The 12,254-nt window shown below is 40.0% G+C and overlaps 1 protein-coding gene across 3 annotated transcripts in view; it reads right to left on the bottom strand.

Annotated features, from left to right (window-relative positions):
* Positions 1–12,254, bottom strand: part of rnf213a (ring finger protein 213a) — a 30,943-nt gene that overhangs the window by 6,188 nt on the left and 12,501 nt on the right. For all 3 annotated transcript variants that reach the window (XM_017425378.3, XM_017425380.3, XM_017425379.3), the window contains exons 23-50: positions 12,001–12,138; positions 11,731–11,895; positions 10,283–11,567; positions 9,997–10,178; positions 9,741–9,896; positions 6,027–9,635; positions 5,822–5,946; positions 5,404–5,520; positions 5,198–5,322; positions 4,984–5,106; positions 4,825–4,880; positions 4,554–4,707; positions 4,332–4,473; positions 4,047–4,238; positions 3,811–3,941; positions 3,565–3,722; positions 3,260–3,466; positions 2,935–3,122; positions 2,719–2,839; positions 2,493–2,593; positions 2,011–2,193; positions 1,692–1,858; positions 1,385–1,487; positions 1,175–1,289; positions 873–1,080; positions 545–738; positions 333–455; positions 115–225 (exon numbers count right to left, since the gene is read on the bottom strand). In XM_017425378.3, coding sequence (XP_017280867.1) covers positions 115–225; positions 333–455; positions 545–738; positions 873–1,080; positions 1,175–1,289; positions 1,385–1,487; positions 1,692–1,858; positions 2,011–2,193; positions 2,493–2,593; positions 2,719–2,839; positions 2,935–3,122; positions 3,260–3,466; positions 3,565–3,722; positions 3,811–3,941; positions 4,047–4,238; positions 4,332–4,473; positions 4,554–4,707; positions 4,825–4,880; positions 4,984–5,106; positions 5,198–5,322; positions 5,404–5,520; positions 5,822–5,946; positions 6,027–9,635; positions 9,741–9,896; positions 9,997–10,178; positions 10,283–11,567; positions 11,731–11,895; positions 12,001–12,138 — 8,679 coding nt within the window. The remainder of the gene's footprint in view (positions 1–114; positions 226–332; positions 456–544; positions 739–872; positions 1,081–1,174; positions 1,290–1,384; positions 1,488–1,691; positions 1,859–2,010; positions 2,194–2,492; positions 2,594–2,718; positions 2,840–2,934; positions 3,123–3,259; positions 3,467–3,564; positions 3,723–3,810; positions 3,942–4,046; positions 4,239–4,331; positions 4,474–4,553; positions 4,708–4,824; positions 4,881–4,983; positions 5,107–5,197; positions 5,323–5,403; positions 5,521–5,821; positions 5,947–6,026; positions 9,636–9,740; positions 9,897–9,996; positions 10,179–10,282; positions 11,568–11,730; positions 11,896–12,000; positions 12,139–12,254) is intronic.

The raw sequence follows: 12,254 nt of genomic DNA, 5'->3' as shown, positions 1-12,254 counted from the left end.
CAGTACAATGACTTAATAAAAATTGGTTTCATAGAAGCAATTGCAAAGAAATTAACATTTGAGATTTGTTAGCTTTGAAAATTTGGGTGAGTTTGAATAAAACAATTGACCAACCTCGGGTTTGGGATGGAAGCTTTCATTGGCTTGTCCATAGAGAGTGGTGATTTCTCTGTACAGCGCTAACAGAAGGTAGACTGGTTTCTGTTGTGGCAAGCATTTGCATCCCTATGAAGAAAAGCAAGAAAGCAACAAAAAATCCATGTAAACATGGACGCAACTCTAATGCCAAGGTCTGATTCTAAGTTATCATCAAATAAGTCAGGTGATGTTACCTCACAAACTTCATCCAGTCTTTCCACTTTGCCTTCCAAATTTATCTTTGCAACAGCCTCTCTGATAGTCTTGTAATCTTCCCCACACACAAGATATTGATCTATTGGAGAGGTGTCTTCATTCTGTGCACAGACAAATATGAAGCAGAATAGTTAAGCAGACATAATCAATTGCCTTTTTTTGGCCACTAACACTAAAAGTCAAACTGAACCTGTTGTTGAACTTCTTTAGGGAATAGCCATCGCATTTGATCCTGTTTGAGAAGTTTCATGACAAACTCCACTCCGTGCTGGCTGCAGATCTTACGGATCAAATAGACACGATACCAGTCGTTCCCACTCCTACACAGGTTAACCACGACGTCCAGGAAGGCTGTGGATCTACTTTGACCACCTTCCGGAGAGCCTGGGTAAAGTTTAAGAAAAGAAATAAAAATAAGCTTTTGTAAATTTTACACATTATAAAGTGGGACGTTTTTAAAAAGATCAACATATGAGAGAATATGAGACTTTCTTGTGGTACTGAAATAAATTACACACCTGTGGCTCTCAGTTTGTCCACAATCAGGCTAGCAGTCACATCCAGGTCCATGCGAACTCTGGCCAACTGCTGCAGGTACTGCACAGCTGGCTTTTCACCACGCTGACCGTGTGATTGCAGGTAATCAGTCAGGAAGGCACTTTCGTCCCGCAAATATGCCTGCTGATCCCCAACAGACCTGAACTGCAACCTCTCAAACATGGAATCCTGGAACATTAACAGGACCAAATAATAATAATTAAAATTAGCATTTAAATATGGTACACTGCAATCCAACAGTAGCTTTTGAAGCCATATGTACCTCTAGACAGTTAATGTACATGCAGTAGAGTTCAGTTTTGTCTGCCTCCTCCAAAATGTTGCTCTGCTCAACTGACATTAGGTGCTGCTGCAGATATTCTTTAACATCATCAAAGCTACAAAACAAACAAGAAATTTCAATGAAAAACAAACCAGATATTAACAGCATATGCAAGTACAAGTTATAAGATATGCAACGTTAGCATCTCACCTGTACTTCAGCAGGAGTTTGAGCACTACTGAGCGAATCACTGGATTTTTATCAACAGAATCATCAAACGGAGAGAGCACTTTTGTCAGCATCTGTCGATTAGCTGAAAAAAAAAAAATATATGTATATATTCAGAGATCCATCCGTTTTCTTTACACACTTTTTCATTAAGGGACACGGGGAGGCTGGTGCCCATCTCCAATGGTCTTATTCATTCATATTTAGAGTTGGGATACCTTGTACTTGTATACACAGAGATGCAAGTATGTAAACTCAAAAGTGTAGTAGGTTGGCTGTAGCACAGTACCTTTGAGAATGGGAACAGTGTTGGCTTCCACCATGAGGAAAGACAGCAAAATAAGAATGACGGCCGGACACGGTGGAGAGTTATCTTTGAAGCACACTGTAGACACCAGGTCAATGAAGAAAGCATTGTATCGCTTCCTAAACAGAGCATGTTTGCTGACAAGAACCCTACACAAAACAAGAGTCGTAGAGATTGTCAAAATACATCTAAGGCATAAAAAGAGTTAACAAAAAGATTGTGTTTGTGCAAAAAGAAATGCATTACAACACTGATTTTTATGAGGAACAAAATTAATAAAAACAGTAATACAGGTTCTCACCTTATATCATCTGATGGAACCAAGGGAAAGTCATCGTCAACTTGCTGCATGCAAAGAGGACAGTACATCTGACCTGGGATTAGCCACTGTTTGATGCAGACCACACAATAGATGTGTTCACAAGCCAAGCAGAGTGGATCCTGAGGGTCTCCCATGCAGACTGGACACAGCACAAGACCAAACCTGGAAAAGAAGGTAAACATTAGAACCTGGTTTTAATTTGTAAATACAAGGACTCTACATCAATTAGTAGGTCATTTATTTACCAATAGCTCTATATTTAATGTATTTTAGGTCTATAATGATCAAAACATGGATTAAAAACTGCTGAGAAGTCTAGCTCATTATATACAGTGGGTACATCAGTTTTAAAAGATCTATGGTCTGTCATGTATTGTACTGAGAAACTTTAATAACAAAAATAATGTGATATAGTTAGCATATTTATCAAGATAAATATATATATATATTTTTTTGTTTACTTGAAAATGCGATCCACGGCTCCATCTTTGCAGGCTTTCAGCAGACCAATTACTGCCTTAAATATCTGCTGACTTTTAAGGTCAGAGTTTTTTTCAAGTATCTTGATGAGAAGGAAAAAGTAAAGCGTTTAAGTATTGATGGAGAAAACGACGTCGAAGCAATTTTATGGTAAGTCACTGTCTTTTAATACTGAAATTTTGACAAAAATAAAAATTCCAGACAAACCTGGCCAAGCCGCCGTGTATTATCCAAAACTACAGGTGACAGCTTCTTGTCCAACTCCTCAATTCCCAACAGCATGTGCTCAACAAACAGAGAGAGAGAAATGATGCGATTCCATCCAGATCTAAGATCAAAGAAGCACAAACATAATTCCACATGGACAAACTACATATCTCGGATCCTAGATTTTGAAAGTATTTCGACTTTTGCTCCACTTACTGGACTCTACTGACGAACGTCTTGCTCCTCTCTCCATAATATCTCACACTGTCTTCTGAACAGATCAACTCAATGGGAACCTGGAGTTTTTTCACCTGTCTGAGCCAGGCTTGTCTTTGAGCATCAGTGTCTAAAACTCTGGGCTCCAGATGCTCCAAACATGCAAAAGCAGCATAGACATCGAGCACCTTGCAGACAAAGAATAAAACCAAGTCGCATTAGAGGCCATAGGAAAGGCAACATAAGTATTGTTTAGTATAGTTGTTATTGAATTTTAAATGCAGAACAAGTCAACAGTTTGACAGCATGAGGAGTTGAAGCTCACAAGTTCCACGTTGTCTTTGGCATGTGGATTTCCCAGGAGGTCTTTAGTCACTTGGGGTTCAATACACATCATCCTCAAGAGGTTCTGCAGCCGGTTTTTGAACTTGTGATAAGCAGCATGGACCCATGGAAGAGCTGGTACTGGTTCAGTGTCATTTAGCTGCAGCCGCAGCTCAGTGACACAACAATTCAAGGCACCGCAGAGGAGCTAGGAAAAACCAGATAATGAGCATTATTAGTACACGCAAGAACCTAAACACAGATGCAGTGTAAGATTTAGGGTTGCAAGAATTATTGTAAAACAACCTGCAGATCTTCTGGACAGGTGATGTTCATGGACATAGAGATGAAATCTTGAAGGTAGCGGTGATAAAACTCCATCTGTATCTCTGAATTTGCTTTTGCTATGTAGCTTCCCAGTGGTGTTTTCCAAAAAAACTCAACAAGCTCTAGTTGAGTGTGCCCTAATGAATATTTAGGTCATGTTTAAATACATAAATACAAGAAAACAATCAGTATCTGCATGTTCACTAAGCGGAGGACCTGATTTACCTTCATTTTGTAGTACATGAACACAGAACTCCTCCAGAAAATCCTTAATCCTCCAACTGAAGGGCATGGTGCAGCCCATGTTTTCATCCTGAGCAATGTAGTTCTGTACAAGGATGGTTCTTGCCTCAAAGCTGAGAAAAATGTAAATACACAAGGTAAAAAAATATGTTGTGGGAAATATCCTTCATTACAGAACTTTGTTTTTTAATAGAAAGATCAGTAATTCTAGTACTTACCTGTGGTCCATTGTGAGGTGAGAGATTTGCAGCAGTTTTTCATTGCTAAATACATCCAACCACAGCCTCTTCACAGACTCACAGCAGTTTGCATCCAGCAGGAGGTTCATGTTTTGGTCACGATCAATGATTGAAACTAGTTGTGCCAAGAGGGGGACAATCACAGCCTGAACACGCTTCCATAAGGTGTGCCTGTAAAAAAGACAAAAGAAAATTATCAGTGCCTAAAAAAGGACTTGTGTTTCTCATATAATTTATCCTCAACTCTTCAACTTCCTCAGTCACCTGAATGTGCCTCCTTCTTGCAATGCATCAATGCTTGATGCCTCTTTCAGGACCCAGTTGCTTTTGATGGATGACAATGTGTTGCCATCATGAAACACTAACAATGAGTGAAGATGCTTCTTCAGCGTTTGCAGAAATTCACCTAAAGACAGACAAAATGATGAACACTGCAAGTGCTATAACAAAAAACAAAATACAGAAAAAAAACATGACTGATTTTACCTTTAATTTCATCATTGTCACTCAAAAGGGTCAAAAGGATTGCAACTCTTCGAGTACTGCGGAAGCCACTTTTCACGTGGTCGCTCAGCATGCTCACAGCACTCTGCACACAGCTCCGCAGCAACGATGTGGTGTCGATGACATCATCCAAACCCTGCAGGAAGAAAACATTCAAGTTAAAACCTAACTGTAGTGACCCAGTGCAAAATTATACAGTATTTTGTTGTCAGACAATGAAATGTAAAATATAAAATATTTAGTCTATACTCACACTTTCTTCTGCTCTCTCCTCTTCAGCCTCAATGTACATGTCATCCACCTCCATGGCTGAAAAAAAAAAAATCTTATTAAGGGAAACCTAGACATCCCTCTCCCCATTATTTCAAACTCAAGACAGCTTTTCTAAATAGATTATTTATCAATCACTTACCTTCAGGCACAGGTGCCTTAGCTTCAAACATCTGGCTGATTGTCATATTTTGCAAGGTCTTGATGTCTGAAATAATGTCTTTTGAGCGTCGGAGGTCATCAATATGAACTGATCTCCAGGGGCCTACAAACAGTAAGATGTCCTGGGTTAGTCTTTATCTTTAATCAATGTGTTACAGTTAACTAATACATTTTGCAAGCCAAAATAATCCCACCTCCATGAAAGCCAATGTAGGACGTGCCTCCTTCCATTCTTGGCAGTCGTGTGATAAAGTAGACAAACACTCTGCTTCCTGTGCTTTCTTGTGTTATCTTGTTAATTTCATTTATTGATGAATACCTGAAAATGGATAGCAACACGTCACATATTAACAATACACAGTAGTAAAAAGCTGTCAGAAAAAAAAACAGTGAGACCTACTTTGCAGATGCGATGAGATTTGCACTGTGAGAAGCTTCATCAAAATCACACTGAATGATGAGGATTTTGTTGCAAGGTTCAGTGTTACTTTTTCTTTTTCCAGCTGTGAGGAAGTTCCTATAAAAAACAAAAAAAATCAATTTTGAGATTTAAGGGTATTCTTTACATTACTAGCAAATTTATTAAGTATATTTTTGTCACAGAATTCCATTACATACTTCTTTGAACAAAATATAAACAAACTGATAAAATTGTAGCCATAGGTTTTGATGTGTCTAAAGGTATTGCATATATCTTCATAACCTCTATGTTACACTTTGCATTACTAAATAAACTGTGTTGTGGGTTAACTGGTACCAACTGCAATAAAGCATGTGATATATAGTGATATATTGCCACAGTATATCAGGAAACAAACCTGATCTTCTTCAGGAAGGAGTGCTCCGTGTCAAACTGCTGGAGTGAGAGCAGCTCAACGCTATGGAACATTTGCTCCAGAGGTTTCATGTCAAACGCTGTCAAAAGTCTGGAGAATGTTGTCACCTAATGTTCAAAATTGTAATTAGACAATATAAACTCAAAAAAACTGAATGATATATAAGAAAACATGTCATTTCTTTTACCTCTGTGAAGAAGGAAGAACAATGAGATTCCAGCCTTGTGTGAGCTTGTATGTAGGCAGCTAAACAGCTGTTATTCTGCTCCTCAAAGTACACCTTGGCCAGGTGTTTGCTCTCCACTTTTGGCAGGCCTGTGCAGTCCAACCGCACCACTGAGTCTGGCGTAGCACATTTAAGGAGTATGAGCTTAGCCTCATCAAGCAATCCCCTGTGAGAATCTGAGATTTCTAAATTGTCCTTCTGCTCCTCTATGACTTGAAGAACCACAGAAGCACAGGTGTCAGAGTGGTAGCCAATGAAAACATCTGGGAGCTGATATTTGTACATCTGAGCTCCTGCTGCATGCTGATTGCTGAGAGATGCAAAAAGCTTTGCCCATCTCTCCAGTTCTTCCACCAGCTTCTTCTGCTCAGTTTTGAGGACAGTGTGAATGTCCAGGTAGTGTTTCTCCAGCCTGTTGATCAAAGGTATTGGGAATTGTTTGTAGACCACCTCTCTTTCCTCAATGACAATTAGCCGGAAGTCTTTGTGTACCCTGCATTTTACACGATGGGTTCCCAGTCCAAGGTCCACATATTTCTGCCCTCCCAAGCACACATAGTACTGGTTGAGGGCATCATAGAGACTTTCATAGAGGTTCTGTAAGTTTAGAAGCACAACCGTTTGACCCGTTTCCATGCATATCTTTACTCTGTTGATGTTGCGACAGATCTGAGTATACTCTTGGTCTTTTGGGAAACTAGATCCAAAGATTATTTCTGGTTGACCACTTTCAGAAAAGAAAGTTTGCTGTAGGATCTGTAGAGCCGCATAATTTTTTGTTAGCACAAGGAGGTACCGACACTCTTCTTCTTGTCCAACTGCTTGAATGTTTTCTTTCACAAACTCTATGGCGCTGATGTTCTCCAAGTTCGGTGTAATCTGCAGTCTTTGAGTAAAGACAGAGACAACATCAACGTTATCCTTGCCACTGAAATTTCTCAACACAGCCTTCACGATCTCTTCCGCTGTAGGTTTCTGTTGAGAGGTCCTGGCCACGGCAAAGATCATCTTAATCAAGCTGTAATAGTCACGCAAGCCAAAAAATCCTTTTCCTTGTTTGTGGCAGATCTTTAGGTAGGATCTTGCAAAGGGTTTGAAGAAATCCCTGACCTTCTCCAGAACCATTACATCAGATGAGCATATGCCTTTAGCACTCTCAATTAGTTCCTTCTCATCAGGGTCACCACGGGAGACAAAAATACCTCTGTTCATCTTTGCAGGGTCTAGTGCCCAGTTTGAGATACCAATGAAGCCAACCTTTTTATGTGGTAGGGGCTCATCATCAATGCATCCCTCCTCTAGCAATGGATGAAGAGTTTTCAGTGGCATCTTTGGAGAGTCCTCGGCCAGCCCAATCTCATCAAGAACCACAACTGAAATGTACTCATTCAGGTTCTTTCCTTCCTGAAATCGCCCACATTGCTTGAATGTACTGATGATGCCTTCTGGTGTTGAGTGAGGGCTACACTGAAAGGACACTAAATGGATCTGTTTGAGCATTTTGTAGAGGTCAGAATGAGCAGCTTGGCCCTGCATTGCATCTGCCACTAAAGTTTTAGACAAAGACTTTGAGCTCCCGGGTTTTCCAACTAGGAAGAGTGGGATTCTCAGCTCAATGCAGAGAACCATCATGAAGACATTCTCTTTGAGGGCATTGTTTCTTGCGATGGTTTCTCCCATTGGCACACCACTTAAAAGTAAGTCCTGCATGAGTGAAATTTCTTGTATTAGTTTTGATGGGGTGTATGATGGTGGTAGCTGTTTGCTGATTTTCTGTCTGTATTTATCCTTATTTTCAAGGCAGGCATGGTAGCACACTCCAATAGCCATTACTAAAGACCAGAGAATGGGGTCTTGGGTCTCAGGTTGTCTTTGATGACCTTCATTTCCTTCATCATTTAGATTTTTCTCAAATTTCTGAAGCTCTGAAAAGAACATTTCATGATGGTCAAGGAACCAAACAAAAGCCTGCATGCAGCGTTCCACATCTCTCAGGCTGACAAAGCTGCATTCGTCGTTTCTTGTCCGCATGTACTTCTGTGAAGCTGAAAGAACATCAGTGATGTACATGATGTAGGTTTGATCAATTTCTTTACTTTGAATCACTCTTTGAACAATCTGCTGGATGTATATTTTTTCTGTGTGATCGTTTAACTGTCCAAAGTCCCACACCAGAGGAATCATGCTTGGCGGCAATGCTTGAACTCGATACACAAGCTGGCGAAGAGGGATAGACCCCAGTTTTTCATCAGTCTCTTCAGCTCGAACTCTATACCCAAGGCCTGCAGATTCTAATCTCTGAATCATCTCATCTGTGTGTTTTCGGTAAGGGTTGCATGCAGCAATAATCTGCAACCCAGAACATGGTGTCAAACTTTCTCCCTTCACTGTCTTGTCACACAGGACCTCCTTAATACTGCTGATAGCCTCTGTAGTATTGGCCTCATCAAAGAAGAGAACAGAGTCAAATCCATAGTCCTGTTTGTTGATAGCAGCAATGTTCTCTGCTTCTATGACTTTAGTGTAGATCATCTCTGAAGTTGTCCCTCCGTGCACTTTCACCAGTTTCATGTTTTCAGTTGCTACACCACTCCTCTGCAGTTCACAAAGGAATTTGATGAGCCTTGTCTTTCCGCACCCCGTTTCTCCCATGACAATGACAGGGATGCCACACCTGAACCGCATGTGAATTGCTAGCATCTTCAATATATTGTCAGTTGTGAGTTCATATGTTTCATCAGGGTCAAGAGGCCACTGGATACCAAGAACTCTGCAGATCCGCTCTATTTTCTCCCATCTTGGAAGGTTATCAAAGTTGACATTAAAAGGGACTCTTTGGAGTTGCAGGCCTTCGTACAGTGCTCTTGTCATGACATTCTTTTTGATCACTCTTTTGGAGGTGGGCTCAATAGCATCAACAGAGTTCTGCTCATTGAGCTGAAGATGGAAACCAATAAAGGTCATGGAGACATGGTCGTCATTAAAGAAAATGTATGGATGTGGTTCTGTTTCCCATCTTTTTCTGATGAGAAAAGGAGCCAGGTCTTCATCTTGGACCCCAGCCTGATAAACTTGCGACCTGCCAGGGCTCTGGTCAGAGATGCTGAGCGATGGAGTGGCAAAGTCCTTTGCCATCAGAATCATAAAGTCCACCACAAAGGTTTTGAATCCACTTAGTGTGTCTCCGGTGAAAGTGGCATCACAGAAAACAGACGTCTCACAATCTTTCAGCTGAAGGTTAAGAAACCAAGTGAAATTTCGAAGTTCTGCCCAGGATGGATCCATTATGCCACAGTACATAAGAAGCATCTGAAGACACTCTACATGTGATCCCTCTACACCTTGATAAGTAATAACATCTAGATCTGCATGGTTATGAAACCGTTTGAGGTATTGGTATGGCCGCTGAAAGGCTTCACTCCTGAACTCTTCATCATCCATTAGTGGATCATCACTGCTCACAATGGTTGGATCCTCTTGCTTTCTCATTTCCAGCATAAGTACATCTTTTGGTGGTCGACAGAATATATTTGGAAACACATCTATGAAAGTGTTGTTCATCGTTTGAGCCTAATAAAAAATGAAAAATAAAAAATTAAATGTTAGGTATGCAATAATTTAACAATGACAAAATCAGGTAATTAAGTCTTGTGGAAGATGCTTGTTAAAACTTACTTCCTTAGTGGTATTTCTGGTTGACTTGACAGTGGGCTCTAAAATCTCCATGACATAAAGCTGCTTGGTGTTGCACCTCCACATCTTTCCCTCAGAGTCCATCAAATAGCGCAAAATCAACAATTTGAAAAGGAACTCATGAAGACCTTTCTGTACCTTTTTAAAATAAAGAGTCAATATAAACAATATTTAGACTGCATAGTAAAGTGTTTAAAAGACTATAAAACAACACACTTGGCTCTAACTCAATATTTACCGATGATGTGATGTCAAAATGGAAGACAGCAAGTTCTTTCCTTTTAGGGGTGTCCAACAGAGACTTAAGGATGACAGTTTCATCGATGTTAGGCTCAATCAAGCGAATGCATTTTATTACTGATTGCTTTTTAGTAGAGTGCTTCAGTTTCTCATAAAGCCTCTTGATGTAGAGAGATTTACCTGGAAATAAAATAATAATGATAATTACAGGAACAAATAATTTAATTAATAAGTGAAACATTATCAATTGGAGAAACTTATTTAGAAGAAGTTCATATACACACCAACACCAGCCCTTTTGGATGAGACAACACCAACACAGAGTCTGTCTTTAAATGCAGCTGCAGCACTGCATTGTTCTTCTGGGACGGTGTAGTGTTTCTGGAGGTACGTCTGAATTCTCGCTAAGGGCTCTTGAGGTATCATATGCAACCTGTACTGGCTAAAAGCTGATGGAAGGTAGGAATGCTCTCTTTCTGAGCTACAAATGACTACAAGCCTGTAGTCTTTCCTGCTCTGCATTTTTATCCTCTGAAAAAAGTTCTCAACTTTAGAGCTGACGTCATACGTGAGAAGATCTCCATACACCAGAGTGTATATTTTCTGACCCCCATACCCTCTGCTAAGGCAACGTCTGAGGAATAACTCCACTTGTTCATATGGAGTTGAAGGGTTGCACAGAAGGACTTCATCATAGGTGGGAAGAGCCTCATTTTCGCTACTCATGTAAATAGAGATGCAAGATGTCAAGACATCATTATGTGGACACACAATGAGATTTGGCTTTCCAGCCTCCAGACCTTTAGGGAGCTGCCTTCTTAGCAAATTCCCAAAGTTATCCTCAGAAATGTCTTCTTCACTGTCATCCTCTTCATTCTTGTCAACTATGTTAGCCAGTTTTTCCAAGAGTCGGCCAAGAGTTTTCATATCAACAATGTTTGGGAGAAAACTCCTCATGTCTTTCATGTACGCATTCCATATCTGGTCAAATGCTTGTAACCCTTTCGCTTTTTCAAAAAGACTGTGCAAGGAATCCAAATTCCCAATCATGTCTGGCTCTTCCAGCTCACTTCCCGACACCACAACAAAAGTCTGAAACTCAAGGTCCTCATTCTGCTCTTGTGGTCTGGTGAGGTTTTCATACTGAAGTGTGTGCCACACTTGTCTTAAATCATTAGAAGTGCAATTTGGTTTAATGAATGAGAGCATCATGAGAACTTGGTCTTCTACACTGGTCACATTTTGCGGAATCAGCTTGCTACATAGGTAGACAATCTGCTCAGCAGTGTAGTAGTTCAAAAAATAATAATAGGATCTCTGTTTGTTTACAAAATCCATCCAATAGTCCAGACATTTCTCCATTTTTCTGCAAAGTTCAGGAAGCTGCTCCTCTATGCTGCCCTCTACAACGACACTGCAAAAACTGTCCAAGTTAAAGTCCATTACAATGCTAGGTTCATAGCTACTTGAGGAGCAGTTTATTTGCACTTCCCAGTGTCTGAACAGAGGGTTTCCAGCAGAGTAAAGAGCAATGAAGGCCTCAGTTAGTCTTTGAACACTGGCAAAAACCTATGAAACAGAAACAATAATGCACATGATGGTAAAAACATTTCCTCATAGAGTAGACTGCGCAGAACAGATAAGTAAAATCATTATAAGACTTTTACAGTACTGACAAAATGGATCTGAATAAAGAAAGCCTAGTATAAAGAAATAAATTATTTTAACATACCTCTACAAAATGATCAACTTCATTCTGCCCTTGATCTCCTTTTCCAGACATGAGCATGAGTTTGTTCTGCAGCTCCCTCAGGTCTTCAAGTGAGTAGCTGCGCATCTGCAGATACTCATCATGCTCCTCTGGAATCTGCAGCTTCAGGGCACTTTCAAGTGTCAACTGGATCAAAGGATAAAAATACACATGCATACATAATTTTGTAAGAACTTTGACTTCTGTACTACATGGACACAGTGAAGCAATAATTGTTATTTATGTTTTTACCTGCTTTACATTTTGCGCATTGATTAGGTAGATTCCTTTGTTGTTGATGGTGGATGCTAATGAGAGAGATGAAAGCTCCACAGATCCATGGCTGTCCTTTACAGTTTTCAACCACTCCAGATGACGTGAACTGTCACGCTAACGGAGAAAATGTTCATAATTTGTTTTCTCATAAAGTTATCCAAGTTAACCCTTCATTGCATTTTACCAACATTTATAAGAACACTAATTAATCTTCATAAAGTTACATTAAT

This window comes from Kryptolebias marmoratus, linkage group LG12, assembly GCF_001649575.2.
Source record: "Kryptolebias marmoratus isolate JLee-2015 linkage group LG12, ASM164957v2, whole genome shotgun sequence".
NCBI classification, from domain to species: domain Eukaryota; kingdom Metazoa; phylum Chordata; class Actinopteri; order Cyprinodontiformes; family Rivulidae; genus Kryptolebias; species Kryptolebias marmoratus.
This window is presented reverse-complemented; position numbering and strand designations above follow the sequence as displayed.